This window comes from Branchiostoma lanceolatum, chromosome 7, assembly GCF_035083965.1.
Source record: "Branchiostoma lanceolatum isolate klBraLanc5 chromosome 7, klBraLanc5.hap2, whole genome shotgun sequence".
Taxonomy (NCBI): domain Eukaryota; kingdom Metazoa; phylum Chordata; class Leptocardii; order Amphioxiformes; family Branchiostomatidae; genus Branchiostoma; species Branchiostoma lanceolatum.
The window spans coordinates 9719590-9741753 of NC_089728.1; the positions used below are offsets into that span (position 1 = coordinate 9719590).

At 39.9% G+C, this 22164-nt stretch overlaps 2 protein-coding genes across 6 annotated transcripts; one reads left to right on the forward strand and one right to left on the reverse strand.

The window, feature by feature from the left end:
* Positions 1-1372: 1372 nt before the first annotated feature.
* Positions 1373-15690, reverse strand: LOC136439115 (WD repeat-containing protein 88-like). Of its 5 annotated transcripts, XM_066434308.1 has the most exons (13): positions 7081-7417; positions 5638-5748; positions 5339-5424; positions 5129-5192; positions 4634-4772; positions 4143-4269; positions 3659-3772; positions 3212-3282; positions 2935-3017; positions 2553-2621; positions 2193-2285; positions 1737-1853; positions 1373-1652 (listed from the first exon to the last, which is right to left on the reverse strand). In XM_066434308.1, exons 1-13 carry the CDS (start codon positions 7405-7407, stop codon positions 1647-1649), a joined length of 1407 nt encoding a protein of 468 aa, XP_066290405.1. In that variant the 5' UTR covers positions 7408-7417; the 3' UTR covers positions 1373-1646. The 5 variants fall into 5 exon arrangements, with proteins under 5 accessions (XP_066290405.1, XP_066290407.1, XP_066290404.1 ...); XM_066434310.1 differs by lacking the exon at positions 7081-7417 and adding an exon at positions 15581-15690 and having other exon boundaries at positions 1373-1853; XM_066434307.1 differs by having other exon boundaries at positions 1373-1853.
* Positions 7457-21639, forward strand: LOC136439114 (E3 ubiquitin-protein ligase MARCHF6-like). Its single transcript, XM_066434306.1, has 28 exons — positions 7457-7557; positions 8393-8489; positions 8769-8842; positions 9134-9277; positions 9581-9653; positions 9844-9997; positions 10212-10386; positions 10765-10826; positions 11001-11033; positions 11197-11248; positions 11528-11586; positions 11832-11912; positions 12133-12161; positions 12323-12362; positions 12582-12656; positions 12851-12985; positions 13179-13298; positions 13530-13630; positions 14157-14294; positions 14487-14535; positions 14914-15090; positions 15318-15387; positions 15607-15788; positions 16029-16163; positions 16423-16512; positions 16725-16857; positions 18510-18645; positions 19488-21639. Exons 1-28 carry the CDS (start codon positions 7533-7535, stop codon positions 19570-19572), a joined length of 2724 nt encoding a protein of 907 aa, XP_066290403.1. The 5' UTR covers positions 7457-7532; the 3' UTR covers positions 19573-21639.
* Positions 21640-22164: the final 525 nt, after the last annotated feature.

Genomic DNA, 22164 nt, shown 5'->3' on the forward strand with positions numbered 1-22164 from the left:
TAGCTGTTCAGTTTTTACCCGCTACTGGTTCGGTTTTGACCCGCTAGTGGTTGTTTTTAGCCGCTAGCGGTTCAGTTTTGAACCGCTAGTGGTTCAATTTTGACCCGCTAGTGGTTCAATTTTGAACAGCTAGTGGTTCAGTTTTTACCCGTTAGCGGTTCAGTTTTGACCAGCTAGTGGTTCGGGTTTGACCCGGCCCACTAGTAGAGTAGAGTTGGATGGTCCTCAGTCGGCCTATTCAAAAATACACATGGCCGATCTTCCCAGTGGTTCGGTTCTGACCTAGTTCTGACCCACACATGCATGGATCAGTTAGTGGTTCCGTTTTTAGCCGCCACTGTTCGGTTTTGGCCCGCTAGTGGTTCCGTTTTTAGCCGCTAGTGGTTCGGTTTTGACCCGCTACGGCGCTAGTGGTTCAGTTTTGATCACTAGAAGTTTTGACCCACCAGTGGTTCAGTTTTATAGTTCAGTTTTACACAGCTAGTGGTTCTGTGTTGACCCGCTAGTGGTTCCGTTCTGACCCGCTAGTCGTTCAGTCTTTACCCACTAGTGGTTCCGTTTCATCTCGCTATTGGTTCAGTTTTGACCCGCTAGTAGTTTTGACCCACCAGTGGTTCAGTTTTGTAGTTCAGTTTTGACCCGCTAGTGGTTCAGTTTTGACCCGCTAGTGGTTCAGTTTTTACACACTAGTGGTTCCTTTTTATCCCGCTAGTGATTCAGTTGAATCCAACTTTCAACATTTCTGTGTAAAACTAGGATAACATGAACGACTACAATGATGTTTTTTCTGGTTGCTTCTGATAATAAATCAAGTTCTCCTGAAGAAATGCTGTAAGGTTTGTGGATACCTGAATGGTGCAATATACATAAGAGAGCTATTTCAGGTTGCTTTCTCTATGTTGCTGGAACGGATGAATGAGCTCAGGAAATACATATCATACATCAAAACTCTCATACCTCCTTTACTCCATTTTAGAAGTTTGTTGCTTAGTTTCAATTGCATATTAGCCTATTTTGTAGATTAACTTTCACAGTTTGAGCAATGTTAAGAAATGACTCTGCACTTTTTTCCCACTGAACAACACACACACACACACACACACACACACACACACACACACACACACACACACTCACACACACACAAATACTACTGTCATTTAGTCTGAAGTAAACACCACAAAAATACCTCACAAAAACGCAGGAACCTTTATTTTCTGTCACATAGCTTAGTCTACATGGTGTACTGTTGGGAGTGAGTCTTTTTCAACCCTGCCATTCCTCTATATTAAAACTGACTTAGAAAATACATCTTTATGTATTACTAGTATATAGTATGTATACTTTCCCCCAATAGCATTGGAAGCAATTAATTTTGTTGGAAGAAGTGATTCTAGCATATGCTTTAGTAAAATAAACTTATTAAAGCACAAACATTTGGTCATCATCATCATCATCATTAAAACGTTTGGTCATCATCATCATCATTACAATACCTCTTTACATAGTTCATCCTGCAGTACAGTTTAGTAAATGAGTAACACAACTGTACACAATTTTCATCAGCAATATCTAACAGGAGAGACAGACAAATCTGTTTAAAAGTTCTTATTGGAGAGAAGGATGTTCCTATTGAAGGGTGGATGTCAGACCTCATCCAACTTTGGGACGTTCCTCTTTTTGGGCTGGGCCAGATGACAGAACACACACAGGGGCAGCTCATGGGGATGTCAGACCTCATCCAACTCTGGGACGTTCCTGTTTGGCTGGGCCAGACGACAGAACACGCACAAGGACAGCTCGCGAGCATCCTCCAGCTGGGCAATGGAGAAGGCCTTCCCGCACTGCTCACACTACAGAGGACAGAGGAGAACTGTTACAACATGGGGCAAGGCTGATAGCCAAAGTCATGGGGTAGATCTATGTCAAGATATTTGTCTGGGGAAGTTTGGGGTTTGTTCATGAATAGAAATCAGGATCCCAAAGCTATCACCAACTGATCATGTAGGATACACTTTGATAAAAAAAAGAATATTAGTTTTTACAACTCAAGATGTAATTGTTTCTCTTGGAACAGACTATGGGTAGGAAGCATTGTGGGGAGCAGTTTTAGAAAATAGGGACAAATTGTTCAACATGGAAAGGCTTTAGGCATAGTTACTGCTAGAGTATGTCTCACAGTTTTTACTCACATTAACCATCTTGAGTCCAATTGCCCTCCTTTGTTCCAGAACAAATGGAATGTGGTCTGTGTCTTCAATGTTCCAAAATCTCATGGTCTTATCCTGGGGAAATATACAAACAAACCATCATCACATCTCAAACACATATTCTCAATTACATTTAGTCAGTTTACAAGTCCACCAAAGGGAAATTTCATAATCGGTATGCAAATTGTTATGTAAAACCAAAGCTCTGAAATAGCTGGTTATAGAAAATGAGTATCAACCACAACGCTCATAGGACAAGTACAATGTATTTACAATGTTTAAATCATTATATGATATGTAATATTCACAACTTATCATGTTTAAAAGCTTGCACAGTCTGACCTTTGAACAGGAGATGACCCATTTCTGGTCCTCACTAAAGCTACAGTCTGTCACCCAATCAGAGTGGCCCTGAAACACAAGGGGTGGTATCTCTAAGGATGCAAGATCAGCAGATATGATCTAGAAAACACTGAAGAAAGGATCAAAACATAATATTTTTCTTGATGTCAGTTAAGTTACAGGTGTCATCTTGTTAAACATCAAGGGAACACATGTCTCATAATACAGGGAAGCATGTCTTCAAATCTTGTGCTTAACTAGTGTGCAGACAAGCAGAAGAGGAAATGTTAATTGATTACATGATTTTTATGTAAAAATGAAGTTCAGCATAATTCAGTACAGTTGCCAGGTTGATATCAATAAAAAAATGTGTAGTCAGTACCTTGAGTGAGAGTTTGTGCATGCAGGTCTCCATGTCCCACAGGGTCACTGTCTGGTCATAGGACCCTGACACAAGCAACGTTCCTATGGGGAGGGTCAATACATTGTCAAATGGAAGTACACTATATTTACTAGAAGGTAACTTGATACGTGCAAGATTGTGAAATCTATGAACCTTGATGCTTGCACTAATCGCCTGAATATCAACAAAATGCTTTATCTTGATTTTAAAAGCATGCTTTTTAACCTACAGATGATCCAGAAAAAAAAATACACACCATCTCTGGTGAAGTCACAACAGCTGACAGACCCCTCATGTCCTTTAGACAGGGAAACTGGTCCTTGAGATCTGTGAAATCAAAAAGGTTACAATATCAACAGCTTTTCACCAACAAGATACCAACCAAGCACTTGAGGTTGACTTCGTTTGGGACAAGAAAGCCACAAATTCTTACATTTTCTTATGATCTGGCTCATCACTAGACAATATATATCTGCAAATACATTCAAGTCTGCAGTGGTTTTATGTTCATGGTTTTTGTGGTGACCTCTTATATCTTAAACTTAAAACCACCACCTGTTTTGTCTTCTGCCCACCTACTCCAATGTTTCAACTGCAGACCACCGGGAACACTCCCCAAGGCAAAATTAAGACACCGTGAACTTAAAGTGGATTCACAGTATTATTAAAACTGATGCATATTTTGCTGGACCCTTTGCTGTACCTGAACATGCCTGTGGAGATGTCCCACACCTGCAGGGTTTTATCCCAGGATGAAGTACAGAGCCATCGCTCATTCCTGTCCATACAGCAGGACGAGATGACATTGATGTGACCTCTGGAACAACACAGATCAAACTTAGGTACAACAACTTACTTGGTCAAGTAGACAGTGGAAAACTACTGATACATGAAATGTCAATCTAAAAAATTTAGTTGATGCTGTCAGGAATGGATGCTTGCTGGATGATGGCATGCATGGGACTTGGGACGTGTGTATTAACCGAAGGCATTCAGCACCAGAGATAGCACTGCTGTTGTGTAAGTACAGCAGCAGTGCTGTCCTTGGTGCTGAATTCCTTTGCGAACAGTGTAACTAAGCAGCACAAACTTTATCAACGGTACTCAACTACATCATGCACTTTTTCACACTCTACAATTTATGTTCTGGGCAAATAAAACATTTGATGACAATTAAAGTGACTTACTCTAACTTAACAGTTGTTCTCTTTGACTCCAGGTCCCACAGCTTAGTGGACTTGTCCATGGAAGTGGTGCAGATCCTCTCATCATTAGGAGTGAAAGAACAGGACGTGATGGTACTCTTGTGCTGGTCTGGGTTTTGAAACAAATGCAGTAATAAACTATGTCAACATTGCTAAATTTGGATAGTAATGAAATACAGGAATTAATGATTTTTGAGGACAAAATCTAGTGCATGGCTTTGAATCTATTAACATTAATCGGCCAGGTTACATAAATCCACCACTTTGAAAAACAGTGTGTTTGAGAGATCTCTACTGCAGGACCCCCTAGGTATGCACAGTTTCGATATACAGGAGTGCATTATAATGGGGGACGTTGGGTTGGAGATCTGTTTGGACGTATTTTTTTCACGGTGGCGAAATTATTTACCCTGGTGGAGTTATGTTAGTAGATATTAGCTAGGGAGAAAAAGCTAATGATCTATGGACTGTACCTTTCAAATGGTGCAGAAGGGTTCCCTCTCCTGTGTGCCACACACTAACAGAATGGTCCAGGTCAGAACCAGACACCACCATTTTGCCGTTGTGTGAGAAGCGACAGCACGTCACAATGCCGTCATGTCGTCCCTGCCACTGTGGGGATGGAATTTGTATGACATAAGAACATGGTCACTTTTATCATGTTTCAGTGAGTGATGGATTATCAACATTTTTCCAAACTTAGATGTTTAAAATAACAAAATGCAAAAACACACTAGTCCACCTGACTCCACCAAAATGACTGGTAATATTTCATCTGTACTTACACTGACTCATCTAAATGATAACCACAAAAAATATGACATGACTATGAGCAATGCATGTATCTTACTGGTAGTAATAAAAGCTTTATTGGATTGTTGACTGAGCTAAAGACGTTTCAGGATAAATTGCTTGTATGTTGTTCTGTTGTTTCATTCAAACATGTACGCATGTTGCAGAAAACCTACCAACATCTTGCCTGTTTCTGTGTCCCACAGTCTCAAAGTCTTGTCCCATGAACATGTTAGAAACCTGAAAACAGCAAAGAGGATATGAGCTCACATTCATAAAATCATTTCTACTCTAAAGTACATGGAAGCCAATGTAAAGACTTAAGAGGGATATCTTGGAAAACTTCTCTAAGAACAGTAACTGCTTTGACTACAAGCTTTGAATACCTTGTATTGTCTGGACTAATATCCCCTGATGTGATAAACATGTCATGGCAGTTGTAGGTCTTGAGAACTGCACCAGTGTCGATATCCTAGGAAAGGAGAAAAAAAAGGAAAAGTCAAATCAGTACTTTGTAACATGTTTAAGGTAATACTAATAGAGTTAAAAGCTTATGGAAAACACACACACAAAGATTTAATCAATGTTTAGGTATCTGACAAGCTCAGATATTGCATGTACTTGAGTAAAGGACATAGCTTTATAACTAGTATTGACATATTAAGTTTCTTGTACTTCCACTTACCCATATTCTGGCAGTCTTGTCATTTGATACAGTGAAGATTTTCTGGTCCTGACAGCACAGTTTACACCTGTTCACACATTCAGTGTGTCCCCTCATCACCTTCACTTTCACCTGTGGAAGACACAAACAGGTGAAAAACCTGTACAGTAGCACCTGAACGTCCTTCCAGCACTTTTACTTTCACCTGGAGAGGACAGAAATAGGTCAAACACCCAAAAAGTATGCCTTGTGTGTCCTTTCATCACATTCACTTTCACCTGTGGACGACAGATATAGGTCAAACACCTGTACAGGAAGAAAACACCTGTTGAACTGATGGGACAGCCAACACCTGTGTGTGTCTCCTGCATCTGTGAAAGGTATTCAAACAGACGAAAGAATGATGATATTGTACAAGAATCAGCTTTAGTCCCTTTCATTGGGCATTTAATGACACAACTTTGCCATAACAAAAAATCAATATCACTTTATACAGTAATATTTTGCCCCTAACAGATTGAGCATGAATATCCTGCCACCCTACCCCGTCTTGACTCTCTTCATATTCGTCCCCCCACCAGGGGACAGGGCTGTCCCCCAGGGCAGAGTCAGAGTCGTACGCCACTGCCATGATCCCTGCTCTCCCTGATACACTGAAGGGACCAACCATTTCTCACTCATACTGAAGGGGGACATCACTGGTGGTATCACACAGATGACAATGTACATTATTTTTTTGAGCACAACACGTAAGATGCAATATTTAGGGTAATCTAAATACTAGACCACAAACTTTAGCAAATCAGAGGGAGACACACTTGTTTTCTTGTCCAAACCTCTGTGCTCAAATGTAACAATGAAAGTTCCCTAGCAGAACACAGCTGGATACACTTGTTTGTGAACCGGTGTGAAAAACTGGAGAGGCTGTGCCAAAACAGGTAACCCAACACTGGACTTGAGGGAAATAAGCTTGTTTCCTTTTATTGTATGAAACTCAATATCCGTTAAATTCTCAAAACACTACTGTGTTAGCAAGCTTCAGTTTTAGATACATTCATAAGCCACTCAGCGCCTTACAAATGTAGAGGGAAGTAATATTGTTTGGTTGTCTGTCTGTGTTTCTGCCCTACATGATAGGGATCAAACCTGCCATTATAAATGACTTGGGGCTATCTACAAGATCATCCTGTCAATAACAGAGATGTTTGTACCATTGGTAGGATCATCCTGTCAGTAATGGGGAAATTTACACTATTGACAGGATGATCCTGTCAATAGCAGAACTTTTCCTACTGCTGACATGGTCCTGTGAATAGTACAAAAATTTCTGTTATTGACAGGATGATCCTGTCACTTCTTTACAAATGTTATGTGCTTGCAATCTATCGTCTTTACAGATAGTTAACAGGGGACTAGCAGTGGCGCTGGAGACAGTTGGGATCCTTAGATTTGCGCCCTTTTCACCTGAGCTAACTCCTCATGTTCCCAAACGCCTGACGGCGGTGGCAAACTCTTCTGATCCAAGTCAAGACCCTCCTCGATGATCTCGATCGCCAGCGGGTCCACTTCAGTCATCGTTAGAGCCCCTTGACCGATGATAATTGGCAGAAAAGACTTGTGTTGTGAAAACTGAAACTTCCGCGTTTCTGTTGTTGCCAAGTTCCAGATTGATATCGCAATACGGCTTTTTGTGACGTCTTTATGTCGTAAATACGAATAATCGGAATAATGCAAGAAATTCTGACATGAGGGGACAAAAAAGGAGTAAGCTAAATAATTTCTATCACCCATTATACCTGTATTAATTTTTGTCGACAAGTTGTGCCACAAAATCTAACTCAATATTCCTGAGATGCCTCCTATTTGAAGTTTACGGCATGCCGTAATTCAGTCCGCCCTTATTTTGCTTATCCAAGATGGAGGACGACGAACTCACAGAAGGTACGAATTTTACAAAGATTGTCGTTTTTATTCGGAGCTAGTGTACTTCAGCTGTGGCTTTTTATTCAGATCATAAGGAGGATTATCATAGAACATTATTGGGAAATTGCACGATACTGTGATATCGCAGCGGTGGCTTGATCACATTTTATTTTCAAAGCTCGTCGTATATTTTCTTGATGACGAAGTCACGAGATAAAGGTGAAACGAAACCTTCATGACGTATTTTCACAGATCCACGCACACATGTACAACAATTCAGGGAATTTCTTTATAAGATTTATTTCCCCAGTGTCATCAACAGGTGACGTCTTGAAAATTTTCGGATAACAAAATGGTATTTTGACATGTCAAATTTATCACCAAAAAATGTCCCTTTATCTGGAGCTTGTCCTTATTTTGACCCCTTTAAAGCTGAGACAAAATTCCATAGTTTTTGGTCCTAGAAAGGTTGTGAATATGGTAGTTTAACATGTATTTTGTCAATGTTCATAATTCCCTGTACTAATTAAATCCTAATCCAGTATTGGACACTAACTTGATATAACGTGACCATGACATGAGAATTTCCCTGAATCTAAACTAGAGGAAAAGACCATATGATATGATATCATCAGGATGGGATATTGACTCTCCAAAGCTTAACATGTAATTTTGCTTGCATAGATCTAAGCCTGAGGCTTTTAACAGGATGATCCTGTCTGCAGTTGAAAAACTTGCATTGCTGACTGGATCATCCTGTCAGCAGTAGAAACATTTGCACTGCTGACAGGATTATCCTGTCCAAAGCCACTTTCTAGATCTAATGAAATAGTGTAAACTGATGTTGTTGCAGATATCTGCCGGGTGTGCCGGTCGGAGGGGAGTCAGGACAGGCCCCTGTACCACCCCTGTGTGTGCACAGGCAGTATCAAATACATCCACCAGGAATGGTCAGTACCTTACTCACATACTACAGATTATGTACAGATTTTAGAAATGGATTCTACTCATTCATGATCTGATGTACAATTTCACTTTTGTATTTTTCCCCATTACTGTTACATAAACACTTGAGTTAAGGTATCCTATGTATATCTTAATTAAGTTAACTCTGGTGAATCAAGGAGGTTTATTTAAACCTCCTTGGGTGAATTAAGTTAACTCTGGTGAATTAAGTTAACTAATAACTCTGAGACTGACGTGTCATATTCCCTTGTTTCTCATTACAGTCTTATCCAGTGGTTGAAGCATAGTAAAAAGGAATATTGTGAACTATGCAAGCACAGATTTGCATTCACCCCAAGTAAGTCTTCTTAAAACTGTTACATGGAGTGCATATGAATGGTTTTGACTTGAAGCCAATTTCTATGTCCAGTTGGAATGATACTATCTGGTACAACTGTGTATTGTTTAGTCAACTGTTTAAAAACATATAAATTTCTCATTATTGAGATAATGTTACCATAAACTATATAACCTCCTTGATGTTACTATGGTATGTATTTTGTTCTGTTCAAGTACACATATAAAGATGACAAACATGTATTAATACCACTGAACAAAGTATTATGTTTTTCCTTCTTGTCACTTCCAGTTTACTCACCAGACATGCCAGCAACCCTGCCTATCAAGGACATTGTGAGCGGGTTGTTCACCAGTATAGGCACTGCTGTACGATACTGGTTCCACTACACACTGGTGGCATTCGCCTGGTTAGGAGTAGTACCTCTTACAGCATGTAAGTATACTGTTTATATATAGAACAATGTAGATCTAGAGGTTTTGATAGGTTGGTTTCTATAATTATAGTGAAAACATTGGACAATGTATGCAGAAAGTGATTTGAAATATCTACTTACTTACCTATGATGAGTTATATACCTTTGATTAAAGGTACATTTGGTATTGGGCCAGTGGTAGATAGATCTTTAGAAACAGGATTTTCCTAGGTTATTAGTACACATTTTGTGATATACAGAACATAGAATATGCCTGCTGTGGATTTTGCTGTATGATGATGAAAATGTTCTCGTCTGTGTAGGTCGAATCTACAGATGTCTGTTCACGGGTTCTGTCAGCTCTCTTCTGACCTTACCACTGGACATGCTGTCAACGTAAGTACATGACTTGTATACTCTCATTTCTTAAAGACAAGACAGAAAGGAAACCAACAGTGTCCTGCCAGATACACTGTACAGAGTTGTGCTTACTTGTCAGACTTCTTGAGATCAATATCTCATCAGTTGTTGTTTTACCACACTAATGGTTCAATCATTTTTGTGCTTTTTTTTCATTGTTCTTCAGGGAGAATTTGATGTCTGACTGCCTCCAGGGCTGTTTTGTGGTGACATGTTCCCTGTGTGCATTCATCAGTCTGGTATGGCTACGGGAACAGATTGTCCACGGGGGTGGGCCTCAGTGGCTGGAACAGCAAAACAACCAAGATGAGCCTGCACCAGTAAGGGACCACATTAACTCAGTCATGTAGATGTCATTGCCTAGATAAGCACACAATTACATGTTTATTTCATTTTTGGCATCATAGATCAGAGGCAAATGACAGGAAACTTTTACCTTGATCTTTGCAGACTTCATTCTAACAAGGAGGTTATATAGTCTATACAACCTCCTTGATTCTAATCCTGAGGTTATTCTTTTTATTCTTTACCAAGGCTGCTCCAGCAAACAATGCCCCACCCCCAGCTGCAGCCCCACCCCCACCCGAGGATGAAGATGGTATGGGCCTGGACAATGGGGATGCAGGTGACATCTTTGATGACACGGATGAAGAAGGTGACAACAATGAAGGAGATGGGGAGGGAGATGACCCCAACAATGGTGCTCAAGGTGCATATAGAACTTTGCCTTTGCCTAGTCCCATCCTCATGCCTAAGGGTTGGGGACTATGGTAGCGTCCAGTATCAGCCTCCTCCATTCCCTCCAGTCTCTGGCTCTGTGGGTGCACTCTGCCATTGGGAGACTCATCCACTCATGGATGTCGTCCCCCCAGCTTCTTCGTCGTCTCCCACGGCTCCTACCGTTGATCGTTCCTTGTAATATGTGGGTGGTGATATATAGAACTACATTTTACATGTATCATTTTCATCATGTTCCTATAGATTTGTTACGTCTTGGACCACCTTGGACGAATTTTATTTCTGCAGCCAACTCAAGTGTAATTTCTTGTTACAATTATCATGTGTTTGTATGTTATCCTGCCTACAGATGATGTGAACTGGAATGCAATTGAGTGGGACCGTGCCGCTGAGGAACTGACATGGGAAAGGGTAGGTCTCACTAATCATTAAGGATCAGAGTAGGATGTTGGTCTTGCTTATGCCTTGAACTAAGATAATGAACAAGATCTGTCTGACTCATTATTATATTTTTATGTAATTTGCATCAATGATAAAATTTGATACAACATCAGTATCATAACTGAGTGAAATTTATTTTCTCAGATGCTGGGCTTGGATGGCTCTCTTGTATTTTTGGTGGGTGGCTGAATTCTTGAAAATGCCTATTTGTAGATCCTTTCCACTTTTCTTAAGATATAAAGCTGAACTTTGATGTGGTTGGCTAACTTTACACTTAACTGATAGATGTTTTAGTAGCTGGAAATGACTTCAATAACAGTCTTTTCTTTTTTTGCCACAGGAACATGTATTCTGGGTAGTTTCTCTGAACACCCTCTTCATTCTAGTATTCGGTAAGAGTGCTCTTAGTATGTATGTACATTATCCTCTGTACTGGTTACCAAGTACATATACATGTACATCATTAAGTAATGTGAAAACAGTTTATTTTAGGCAGACCTCTATGGTCAAGTATTCATGCCAAGGATAAAGTCCTGCATAGACCTTGCTTTGTAAAGATTTAGCGGTTTGTGATAGGAATTGTGTATTTGTGCAAATTACAACAGAAATGTATGCTGTTTTATTTTCTGAACCTGCATATACTATAACCTGTTATTTTACTTTCCTTGTAGCATTTTGCCCATACCATGTGGGTCATTTTGCATCAGCAGCAGTGAAAATAGATGACTATGTAAGTAAAGTCTTTGTTCCCATATAATAGTCACTTAAGAATCGGTATGTACAAAATGTATTGTATTAAACTGTGTAACAGATGCTGTTGATTACGACTACCATTGTTGAAATATTTTATTCCTCTTTTAATCTTTCAAAACTGCAGTTGTTAAAAAGAAATCAAAAGGAATCAAACTTATCTTGAGATTTCATTATCTAACCTGGAAGTGCTTCTGACCCAGTCTTTTTGTGTCTTTTGTTTAGTTGGTGGCATCCCAGTTCGAGGGCCTGCTGACCACCATGATTGGCTACCTCATCCTGGCCACAGCACTGGTCTTCTGTCATGTATCCTCACTGCCATTGTAGTCTGACTTTTGTGTGTTACCGATTTCTGTCAGCCATATGTAACTGTACTTACTTTAATTGTCATTTGATACAGAACTTTTTCATCTAAATGTGACAAATTTCCACAGTTATGGTATTAGAGATTTTGCTGGAGATTGAAAGACCTGATTTGCACCTTCCTGTTACACCTGGTGTCACCAATTCCTTAACTTCCCTGCAGACAATGGCTTCTTTTCTAGATTTCCAAAGGTGAGAATAGCTCCTTGCCTGATGAATAAATAGAATGTAGAATAATTGAAGTTCAATTCTGCTGTGATAGAAAGAATCCTTGCATGTTCTTATTGTCCATATCCTAGATATAGATACAAATGTAGAAGCATCCATGTTGAATTGTCCTCTGTTTTTTTTAGGGCGAAGAGGGTTCTAGGAATTTGCTATGTAGTTGTAAAGGTAAGTTAATATCATTTAGAGATCACATTACAAATTTGCTGCATATAATATATATGTCTCCATTCTCATGATCATCACATTTCTCTCCTGATTTTTAGTACATTTGTTAAGCACTTAACATCATTCTATGACTTTTTAAAATTCCACCCTGCATGTTGTATTAGATCAGTATTTCCTGGAAAGAATATTTGTGATTCGATTCCTCGTTTTTCTCCACAGGTTTCCCTTCTAGTAGTACTGGAGATAGGTGTGTTCCCATTGGTGTGTGGCTGGTGGCTGGATATATGCTCTCTGGTAAGTTCATCTCCAGCTTTTTGCACTTTACACTTATTGATGTTCTGGTTGTGGATGTTTTCTGTCAACATTTATCTCTTCCTTATGATCATATTATAACAAACTAGTTTCGACAATAATACAACTTCCGTTTGTCATGTATATGTGATAAACCTAGTTCCAAGATTAAATTCTAGAGAATGTTCCACACACAGTCGATGTTTGACGCTACCCTGAAGGACCGAGAGACGAGTTTCAGGGCTGCCCCAGGGACGGCCATGTTTCTCCACTGGCTTGTGGGCATGGTTTATGTCTTCTATTTTGCATCCTTCATCTTACTTCTCAGAGAGGTGGGCTTTTTCTTCTTATCTTTGGGTAATTAATGTGGTAGACATATTGAAAAATATCTGTGGAGTACAAGCAGTGTTGTTGTTTTGTCTTCTGCAACTCAGAGGTATTAAAGCATGGACTGTTGTACTGTTGTATGAAACTACACTTGTTAGGTGGTACTAGAGCTCAGTACTATCTTCTGTCTTGGCTCAGGTGGTGCGACCAGGTGTACTGTGGTTCCTGAGAAACTTGAATGATCCAGACTTCAATCCTGTCCAAGAGATGATCCACCTGCCCATCCACAGACACGCCCGCAGGTTCCTCCTGTCTGTGGTACGACTCTTCTTATCTCCTACTGTCCATGCATTCATCTATTACTATGAACCATAAGAGTACTTTACGGCATCCAAGCACAGAGGGCTCCAACGATCACTGATCATTAGTCACATCTATACACATGTTCTTAAAATGAGTACAATGTAACTGTTTTTTTAGCGTATACAGTACTCAAAATGTCTTTCAAGATGTCTATATGGTTTCTAACAAGTGTTTTTCTTCCCACAGGTTGTATTTGGCACTACAGTACTGCTGATGCTGTACGTCCCCATCCAGGTCATCAAATGGGCCTTTCCCACCTTCCTGCCATACCATGTCATGTTGTCTAGGTAGGTATCCATCTTCTTTATTTACTTGCTTGCTTATGTCAAGCCTCATGGCTTCCCATGCATCTCTGTCCCTCATATCCTGGATCAAACTTTTTTCTGTACTAGATCTCTAGATCTTTTGTAACCTGACTTCAGAAACTTGTCTAGGTAGGTATCCATCTTCTTTATTTACTTGCTTGCTTATGTCAAGCCGCATGGCTTCCCATGCATCTCTGTCCCTCATATCCTGGATCAAACTTTTTTCTGTACTAGATCTCTAGATCTTTTGTAACCTGACTTCAGAAACTTGTCTAGGTAGGTATCCATCTTCTTTATTTACTTGCTTGCTTATGTCAAGCCGCATGGCTTCCCATGCATCTCTGTCCCTCATTGCCTGGATCAAACTGTCTTCTGTACTAGATCTCTAGATCTTTTGTAACCTGACTTCAGAAACTGGCTGCCTTTCAGTACGTGCTTTGAGATCTTGAAAGCTTCCAATGTCAGGTCAATGGTCCATGCAGACTTATTCTTCTGTGTTTTCCTGTAGTGATGCACCTGTGAGTGAACTGTCCCTGGAGCTGCTGCTGCTACAGGTAGTGTTACCTGCCCTGTTGGAACAGGGTCACACTCGACACTGGCTGAAGAGTATGGTCAGGGTCTGGACTGTAGGAACGGCATGGATACTGTGAGTTTCTGTTTCTTTGGGCACCCTGCATTGCCTGGTGTTGTCTACTCCTAGTTACAATAGTGACACATGATAAATACTTCATAACTTGGTCTACAGGTAGCAAGTTATGCATCTGTGGCTGTTTTTCAAGTGTTTTCTTCTCTTTCAAGTGTTTTGTTCTCTTGGTAACATTAACTAATGCCTCTACAGGAACCTAAGATCATACTTGCTTGGGGATGTTCCAGTGGAGGATGTAGAGGTATGTTCCTATATGATATGTCTTTGATAGGGGTAGTTGAAAATGATGAAAGTATGTTGTAATTGGTTTTATTAGATTTCAATATAGAGTAGGTTTTATTTTGAGCATTTTATTCTTTTGAAGCTAAGATAAGTCAAATTTTGGTGAGACTGATTATAGAAAGTACAAGTATCTTTCCCGAGAACAAGATAGCTTAAATTTATGAATCCTGTTATGACTGTCACAGTGTGTATGACAGCTGACTGTACAAACCTATTTGGAAGTACCTATGTTGCAATATATTGATCCCTTAACAGTTTCCTAACCTTTTTTGGCTAGGAAATTAATTTCTTTAAATATACCATTTCAGTTTCTCACATCAGTACATTCTGTCCCCAGGGTGTGTTGATCCGGGGTGAGGACAATGTGCAGCCTGGGAACAACCCGGCCCCTGCAGGAGCGAACAACATTGACCTACAGGACGGAGGCTTACATGCAGCCCACCAGGCCATCCTACAGCAGGCAGGGCCCATCGGCTTCCAACCATACAAACGGCCCAGATGGTTTGCATTTAGGGTAGGTGATGATGTTCATTTTGTGTACCCATGACATTAAAGTTCAACCTTTAAGAATCATGTAAGGGTAGCATAACTTCTTTGCCACTCAAATTCTACAATGAAAAAGTTGCTTGTGCACAGTGTTTTCATGTAGTACTTACATATTCTGCTAGGTGTCATGCATATGATGCAAAACAGTTGTGGTGAAGTACATGTAACTGCATTTTTTCTTCTCCTTTGCCCCAGTTGGTATTGCTTGTATTCTTGATGTGTGAGACTCTGGCCTTCACCAGCTTTGTCGGTCTTACCTTACCAGGTGAGTACAATTAAGTTCTGTGCTAATGCTAAAAGTTTATAACTGATGTTATTCCAGGACTGAGGAGGGTTTTTGTTGAAAAATGTTCTGGGAGTGTCACTGTGTTAGAATAGAATGCTCATCCTGAACTCAGATTTCGGTTCCATCCACCCTCTCATTTCGTTGAAATTCTCCTTATCATGTTATAGTTTACCTTGATGTTTGTGTTTGTGTTGATAGTTGGCCTGGGTCGCGCCATGATGTCGGTGTGGATGGGGGAGGCCAAGGTTCATGAGCTGTACACGGCAGCATGTGGACTGTACACGTTGTGGTTGGTGTGCCGCATCCTCTCGGTCATGTTCGCATGGGTTCCACAGGGCTGGACAACTGTTGGTCGGAAAGTGTCGGAATGGTCCATGATGGTGAGTAATGTTTGATTTATTTGTTTAAGAGTGCAATAATTGATTAGGAGGTTAAACTTTGCTTTTACAGATTTTGTTGAGTGAAAGATATAGAAAAAGCAGCCAGTCACCATCATCTAGATAAATTTTGGTAATCCTTGTTTTAAGAATCAAGTTGTAATATCATGGTTATGTCAATACCATCTCATTTTCCTAGAAACAACCCTTTAGTAATTCTGTACATGTACCTTGGTGTTTCAGGCTATCAAGACAATAGTGTTGGCTGTCCTGCTGCTTGGTGTTGTACCATTGCTGTTGGGCCTGCTGTTTGAGCTGGTTGTGGTGGTCCCCCTCAGAGTTCCACTGGACCAGTCTCCACTCTTCTTCCCCTGGCAGGTCAGATCTCAGGACTTCTGTATCTCAAGTCTGTACACTTGAGAACACAGCTGAGCTCAGTGTAAAGTTACAGTCGAGGAATAGAAATCTCAGACTGCTTTCTGGATCTATGATAGAATAAGGACTTTATTTATATAGCAATGTCCTTGGTTAGAAGAATATTAAGTTAAAAGTAAAATATCTGTTTTCAACTGCTTTGAATTGAACATACTGGCTGTGTTAATCATTGAGTGTGTTTCTGTTGTGTGTTGTGTTCCAGGACTGGGCATTGGGTGTCCTCCATGCTAAGATCATCTGTGCCATGGCTATGATGGGGCCACAATGGTGGCTGAAGAGAGCCATGGAGCAGGTCAGTATGGTTCTCTGAAACTGAAACATAACTGTAAATCTATCTACTGATACAGAATTTGGCAGGATAAAAAAATCTAGCTCTGTAGCTCTGACCCATTTACAACCCACTAGTAAAAGTGCATGGCTTTTCAATTTTTGTAAAACCAAACCAAGATCTTGTCTCCTATTCAATGTGTGTGAAAGTGTGTCTTTGGTTGAATTTTTTTCCAGGTGTACCAGGATGGTATAAGGAACATGAACCTACACCTGGTGGTGTTTGACCTGGCCCTACCTGTCATCACCTGTCTGTTGTTCTGTCTCTGCATCCCCTACCTGGTAGCTGTGGGTGTGGTCCCTCATCTGGGTAAGCCATAGAAAAGTTGTCATACGTTTTTAGTCAATAGAAACTTTTAAAGTGCCAATGCCATAACTTGAAACACAGTCTCTACTTTAGGGGACACCCCCCTAATACTGAAGTAGAAATACCGGTATCTACAGTCCATTAGGAATAGGAAATAAGCAGTAAAATGTCAATCACACTTTAACAGGTTGCCATGTTGACATGTCTATTTAGAGTAGAAGAAAGCTTGGCTGTAAACTTGCTTATGTCCAAACCTTTTATGTAAAGGGCATGGAGAATGTAGGTCACCGAGAAGTGCTGAAGACATAAAGGCTCCTGTCTTAACAATGGGGACATGAGAGTGACCTAGATTTCCTCAAGTGTCCATTGTGTTCAGACAATCTTAGATTGGAGTTTCCCAAAATATATTCCACAATCAGCATTATGATGTGTACGCAGCACTTCTTGATCAGCTGTTTCAGTCGTCCCCACTACTTTTAAGTGCAGGAGTAGGGAGATCAAAGAGCACCGTTCTTTGTGCTGAGTCTATACAGCTCTAGTTATGGTTGTTATTAGGTCTTGAGACGCATTAGTGATGGCACTGTAAACTGTCCATTGTTTATACATGCAAATGAAGGGTTGCACAACAAAGCAACCACTCCGCAACACAAAGGGATGAAAGGTTAGTGTAAGCATCTCAACAGATGGTACATCATCACCAAAAAGTAGGACAATATGAAAGTTTGTATAAACTTAAGAACCTCCAAGACACAAAGGAAGAATGTGTAAAGGTAAGATGTCAAAAGGGTCCATGCATTAACTTGCCAAAAGGCCTAACTGCAAGTCGTGTAGGTGAGTAAGGATTTAAGAAGTGGCTTATCATGCGGCAGCAGGTTTGTATGAACTTAAGAACTGCCAAGACACAAAGGATGAATGTTTAAACATATGATGACAAAAGCATCTAATAGTATGCATTAACTTGCCAGATGGCCTGACTGCAAGTCGTGTAGATCAGTAGAAGTAAGCATGTGGCTTATCATGTGACACATCAGCCATGAAGTGGCCGTATGCAGTTTAGTCAGCAGGGAGATTGCTGCCATATTTCATCCGTAGGTCACAGCGGTTTTATGAGGCATTGTTTGTAGCCTACATCTGGTGCCTTTCTATCGGGTGTGACTGTTTACTTCTTCAGATTGTTTACATTGTGAAGGCAGTACAGAGAAAGTAGCAGGAAAGTTTCTTTGTGTCAGTGTCTCTTGTTTTTAGCGCAAAGCTTGTGGGGGCAAAAACATTGTGTACACACAGCAGATCTTGCTTGTTGTTTCTTCCTAGATGTGAACAAAGCAAAGCTCTAATTCCTGACTGCTGGTTTAAAAGTCAAGGCTTTGTTTGTCATTATACATGTACATTTGATGTCAATTTGGTGGACTTATAAAAGGTGTAAATGACAGCACAAAGTGCATCTCTATCTATACTACTGATGTTTACATGTCAAACTGAACTAGATAGAATGTATCTAGACATTGCCTTATTTAAGGAAATAGAAAAATGTTTGCAGAAAAGTTGGTAGAGGGTATGAAGTTCAGAAATAATAACATTTATTCCCTTAAACTTAAAGCAAATTGATTATACAAGATGTCCTGGCGATGTACTGACCTGTGCCCCCCTCCCCACAGGTCTGGGTGCTGATGTGGAGGTTCAGGTGCTGCGCAGGATCTACCCCTCCCTCCTGGTGCTGGTCCTGGTGTCAGGACTATTCACCTTCCAGGCCAGGCAGTTCAAACGGCTCTACGAACACATCAAAAATGACAAGTATGTGTCATACAGCTGTTTCTTTCACCCAATTAGATCATTTGTAATAACCAGCACAGAAGTAGAATCTAAAGAATCTGATCGGTTGTCCTTATCAGACATGCTTATTTTCAATGATCAAAGTGTGTCTTAATCTGCATTCCCAATCATGACAGACAAACTGTTTCTTGTCTCCCGTTATCATTTGTGATAAGGCCATACCATCTTAATTTTATGGATGACATCCTCTGGGGTCCCCAAAACTAATGCGAGAGGGCGAAAAAAAAATCTAGCAAAAAAAAAAAAGATAATAAACCGGAGGACTACATAGCTGGTATTGCAAATTAAACCACAGAACACGGTGTAACAAACAATTAAGTTTTTATTTGTTAGAATTAGCTTATATCAAAGTGCTTTTAACATGGATGATGCCTGGTTTAAAGACCCATATGTAACATTTGGCCGTTCAAAGAAAAAAACAAAATGTGTTCGGCTGTGTACACAACATCACTCCTTCAGTCAGAGCAAAACATCAAACTCTGTAGGCAACCCAGCCAGAGATAATATCATTCAGTTTAATACAGACATGTACAATGATAGTATTGTCATATCATGAACAAAATTTCGGAGCCTCTTCAGAGGTGATTTTTTTTTTTGGAGAACGGACGAAAATCAATGCGCGCGCGGATGTCATCCATAAAATTAAGATGGTGTGGCCTAACTAGTACAGAAGTAGAGTCTAAAAAATCTAATTGTTTTGTCTTTGTCAGACATGCTTACTACTAGTACTTTCAATGATCAAAGTATGCCTTAATTTGCATTCCCAATTTATGACAAACAAACTGTTTCTTGCCTCCCTTCAGGTATCTTGTGGGCCAGCGGTTAGTGAACTACGACAAGAACAAGAGAAGTCGTGAGTCGACCCCTCAGCAGAGAGTGGTGCACTGAGTTTTACTCAAGGGCTGTTAGTATTGGTAAATTGACTAGGGCTTACATTGGGGTGGGAGGAAAATCTTTGTTTTGGGATGAAATGAACAAATAGATAAAATCTGAGTCAGATGATATCTGTTAATGCAAAAGTTCAAGTACAAGCATGTAGATTATTAGTGTAACAGCCCCAATACAAGGACTGTTTGTCCAGAATCATTACTTCTCAAGCACACAGTCTATGGTTGCATGTATGGAGTATAGAAGGCCTTGAGTTTCAGTTGTCAACAGTCAACCTGTTCCACCATGAGTGCATGTGTTAACTAGTGAGGTGAATATCATAGGTTCATTTTTAATATGATGATGATGATTTTTACTGAAGAACAGACAAGTTTCACCAGCAGTAATGAAACATTTGAAGGGAGCCAGCCCAGTATAACAGATCTAACACTTTGAGGTCTGCTGCAATGAAAATAGGTCAAGTTTCCTTCAGTCTGGTGAGACAAGTCAGTACTGTCAGAAGCTAGTCAGAGAATTTCAGAAGGGTGCTGTAGAAGTTGTCACAGTCTTACTAACACTGTACATATACTGAAGTACAAGTTGAAGTGAGTGTAGAGGTACATGTAACTATTGCGAGATCAATGTTATACATTTGTTTATCATAATGAAATGATTTGAAGCCAGCATGGGCTAGAAAAGACATGATTAGAGTTAGGAGAAAACCTCTGGATTTCTTGTATATATGTCAATTTCTTAGCAAGGGAAATATCTGAACATGTAGTGCTCTAACTTGCCCATGATCTAGTACCAACATGGGCATTCGTAGTGTGCTACTAGTTGTTAACTGCAAACAGCTGTGGAAATTTTGGATATGAATTCCTCCATGTCTGTCAGCATTCAATCTAACGGTAAGGTATTTCTGTGATCATCACAATGTGTTGAAAGCTTTTATTCAAAATGTTTACACTTATAAAAGCCAAAGCCCAAGATACCTGTCATTTTTATAAGTAAATTTCTTATTGTTTTGATATTTAGCATGTGCCATTGGTAATGAAATGAAGCATTTTGAAGACGATACATGCTACGACAAAAAGTTACACTAAACTTAAAGAATGGAGCAACTTGGAAATGTGTTTTTGGGAGATGGTACCCGGATTAAGAAACAGAGTATGTGTGTGTTCATAGTGGTGTCAGAACAGATGTGCAATAATATAGCTGTGTAAAATTATGTATGTGATATATGGCTAGAATCACCACCAGCCGCATCACATTTGTTATGCTGATCATTTGATTTTTGAAATACAGATACAAAGAAAAACAAATAGATGTAGCCTGAAGCACACAAACAAAATAGCCATGTTGTAGTATATGTGAGAAGTATGCTGATGTAACAATATCACCCACGGTAAGATAAGATTTGGCCACTGTAATTCTACTGTCTGTAGTAATCGTGTTGTAGTTTGGGTTTGTAGCTGTGACCAGCTGTATAGTGTATGTACCTGTATCTGTACCTGTACCCGTACCTGCAGATCAGGATTTTTTTTGATCACACAAACCCTTTTTTTAAATAACTGCCAAATTTAAGACAAATTCTAGTATTGTGTGTACATATGAGGATGTTAAATGATTGTGTTAGAGGCTTGTGAAATCTTTGGGTTGAAAGATAGATGAAAAGTGAATATGAAAAAAAAGTTGTTTCCAAGTTGTAAAAAGTATTATTCACAACTGATATTGCACTATTTGCAATGTTGCATGCAGATGATTATGAGTTTCTTTGTGAGTAAAGTTAAACATCAGTCTTGCAGTTTTCTGAAATCCTTTAGAAGTTTAGAGAGGTTTGTTGGAAGATAGGGGACAAATATGGATCAGAAATATTTCGTCCATTTTGTGCGAGTGAAAAAGGACACTATATTACCTCTGACATTGTATCAATGGCAGGGTGGAGAGTCTTCTTTGCGTAAATGTGTGTTAAGGAAACAACAAGATAAAATTATACAACTTTTATTGTTGTGGGATAAATATCTTTACTGAAAAACAGTGCGCAATTTTCAAAACTAGTGGAAGGAGAATAAATTGATTTTGCAGCAACTTTTTAAGTGGGAAGTTTATGTTCTTCTGAGCTGTTTTAGAAGTGTTTAACTGAGTGCAATTTCGTGGTTGATTTTAGCTTCACCAATCTGGACGTTTTGCCAGTAAGTTCCTCTAAATACGCCCGGGCACAGCTTTGTGCGCAAACATGAGTACAAAGTGGCAGAATTTCAATGCGGGTTGCCTGTTCTACATCCAACATTGTTCATTAAGTCGTTTGATGAAAGCTACCGATGGCGACTGGGTCGGTATTACTACCATGGTGATGAAGATGAACACAAAGAGAATTTGATAGAATAAGATAATCATAAGAATCTGGGGTCTCGAAGTGGCGCTAGTGCTGCTAACAGCTGGTGTTCCAACCTGTAAGGGCATCGTCTGTCTTTTTGTACGCTCGGTTATGCGTGTTCAAAATATGCAGACTGTACATGTGTATCTCTGTTGTGTGTGTGTTTTGTGTGTGTGTGTGTGGGGGGGGGGGGGTGGGATACGTTACGAGGATTCTGTAGTCTGTTTGGAAGTTTG

Coding starts and splice junctions, on each gene's coding strand:
- LOC136439115 (XM_066434308.1), bottom strand. CDS start 7,407: ATGGGTGATAGAAATTATTTAGCTTACTCCTTTTTTGTCCCCTCATGT. Junction 5,749..7,080: donor AACATGAGGAGTTAGCTCAG/GTGAAAAGGGCG, acceptor TGTCTTCCACAG/GTGAAAGTGAAGGTGATGAG. Junction 1,854..2,192: donor TTGGACTCAAGATGGTTAAT/GTGAGTAAAAAC, acceptor TGTCCTCTGTAG/TGTGAGCAGTGCGGGAAGGC.
- LOC136439114 (XM_066434306.1), top strand. CDS start 7,533: ATGGAGGACGACGAACTCACAGAAG. Junction 14,536..14,913: donor TTCCAGTGGAGGATGTAGAG/GTATGTTCCTAT, acceptor TTCTGTCCCCAG/GGTGTGTTGATCCGGGGTGA. Junction 16,164..16,422: donor CACTCTTCTTCCCCTGGCAG/GTCAGATCTCAG, acceptor GTTGTGTTCCAG/GACTGGGCATTGGGTGTCCT.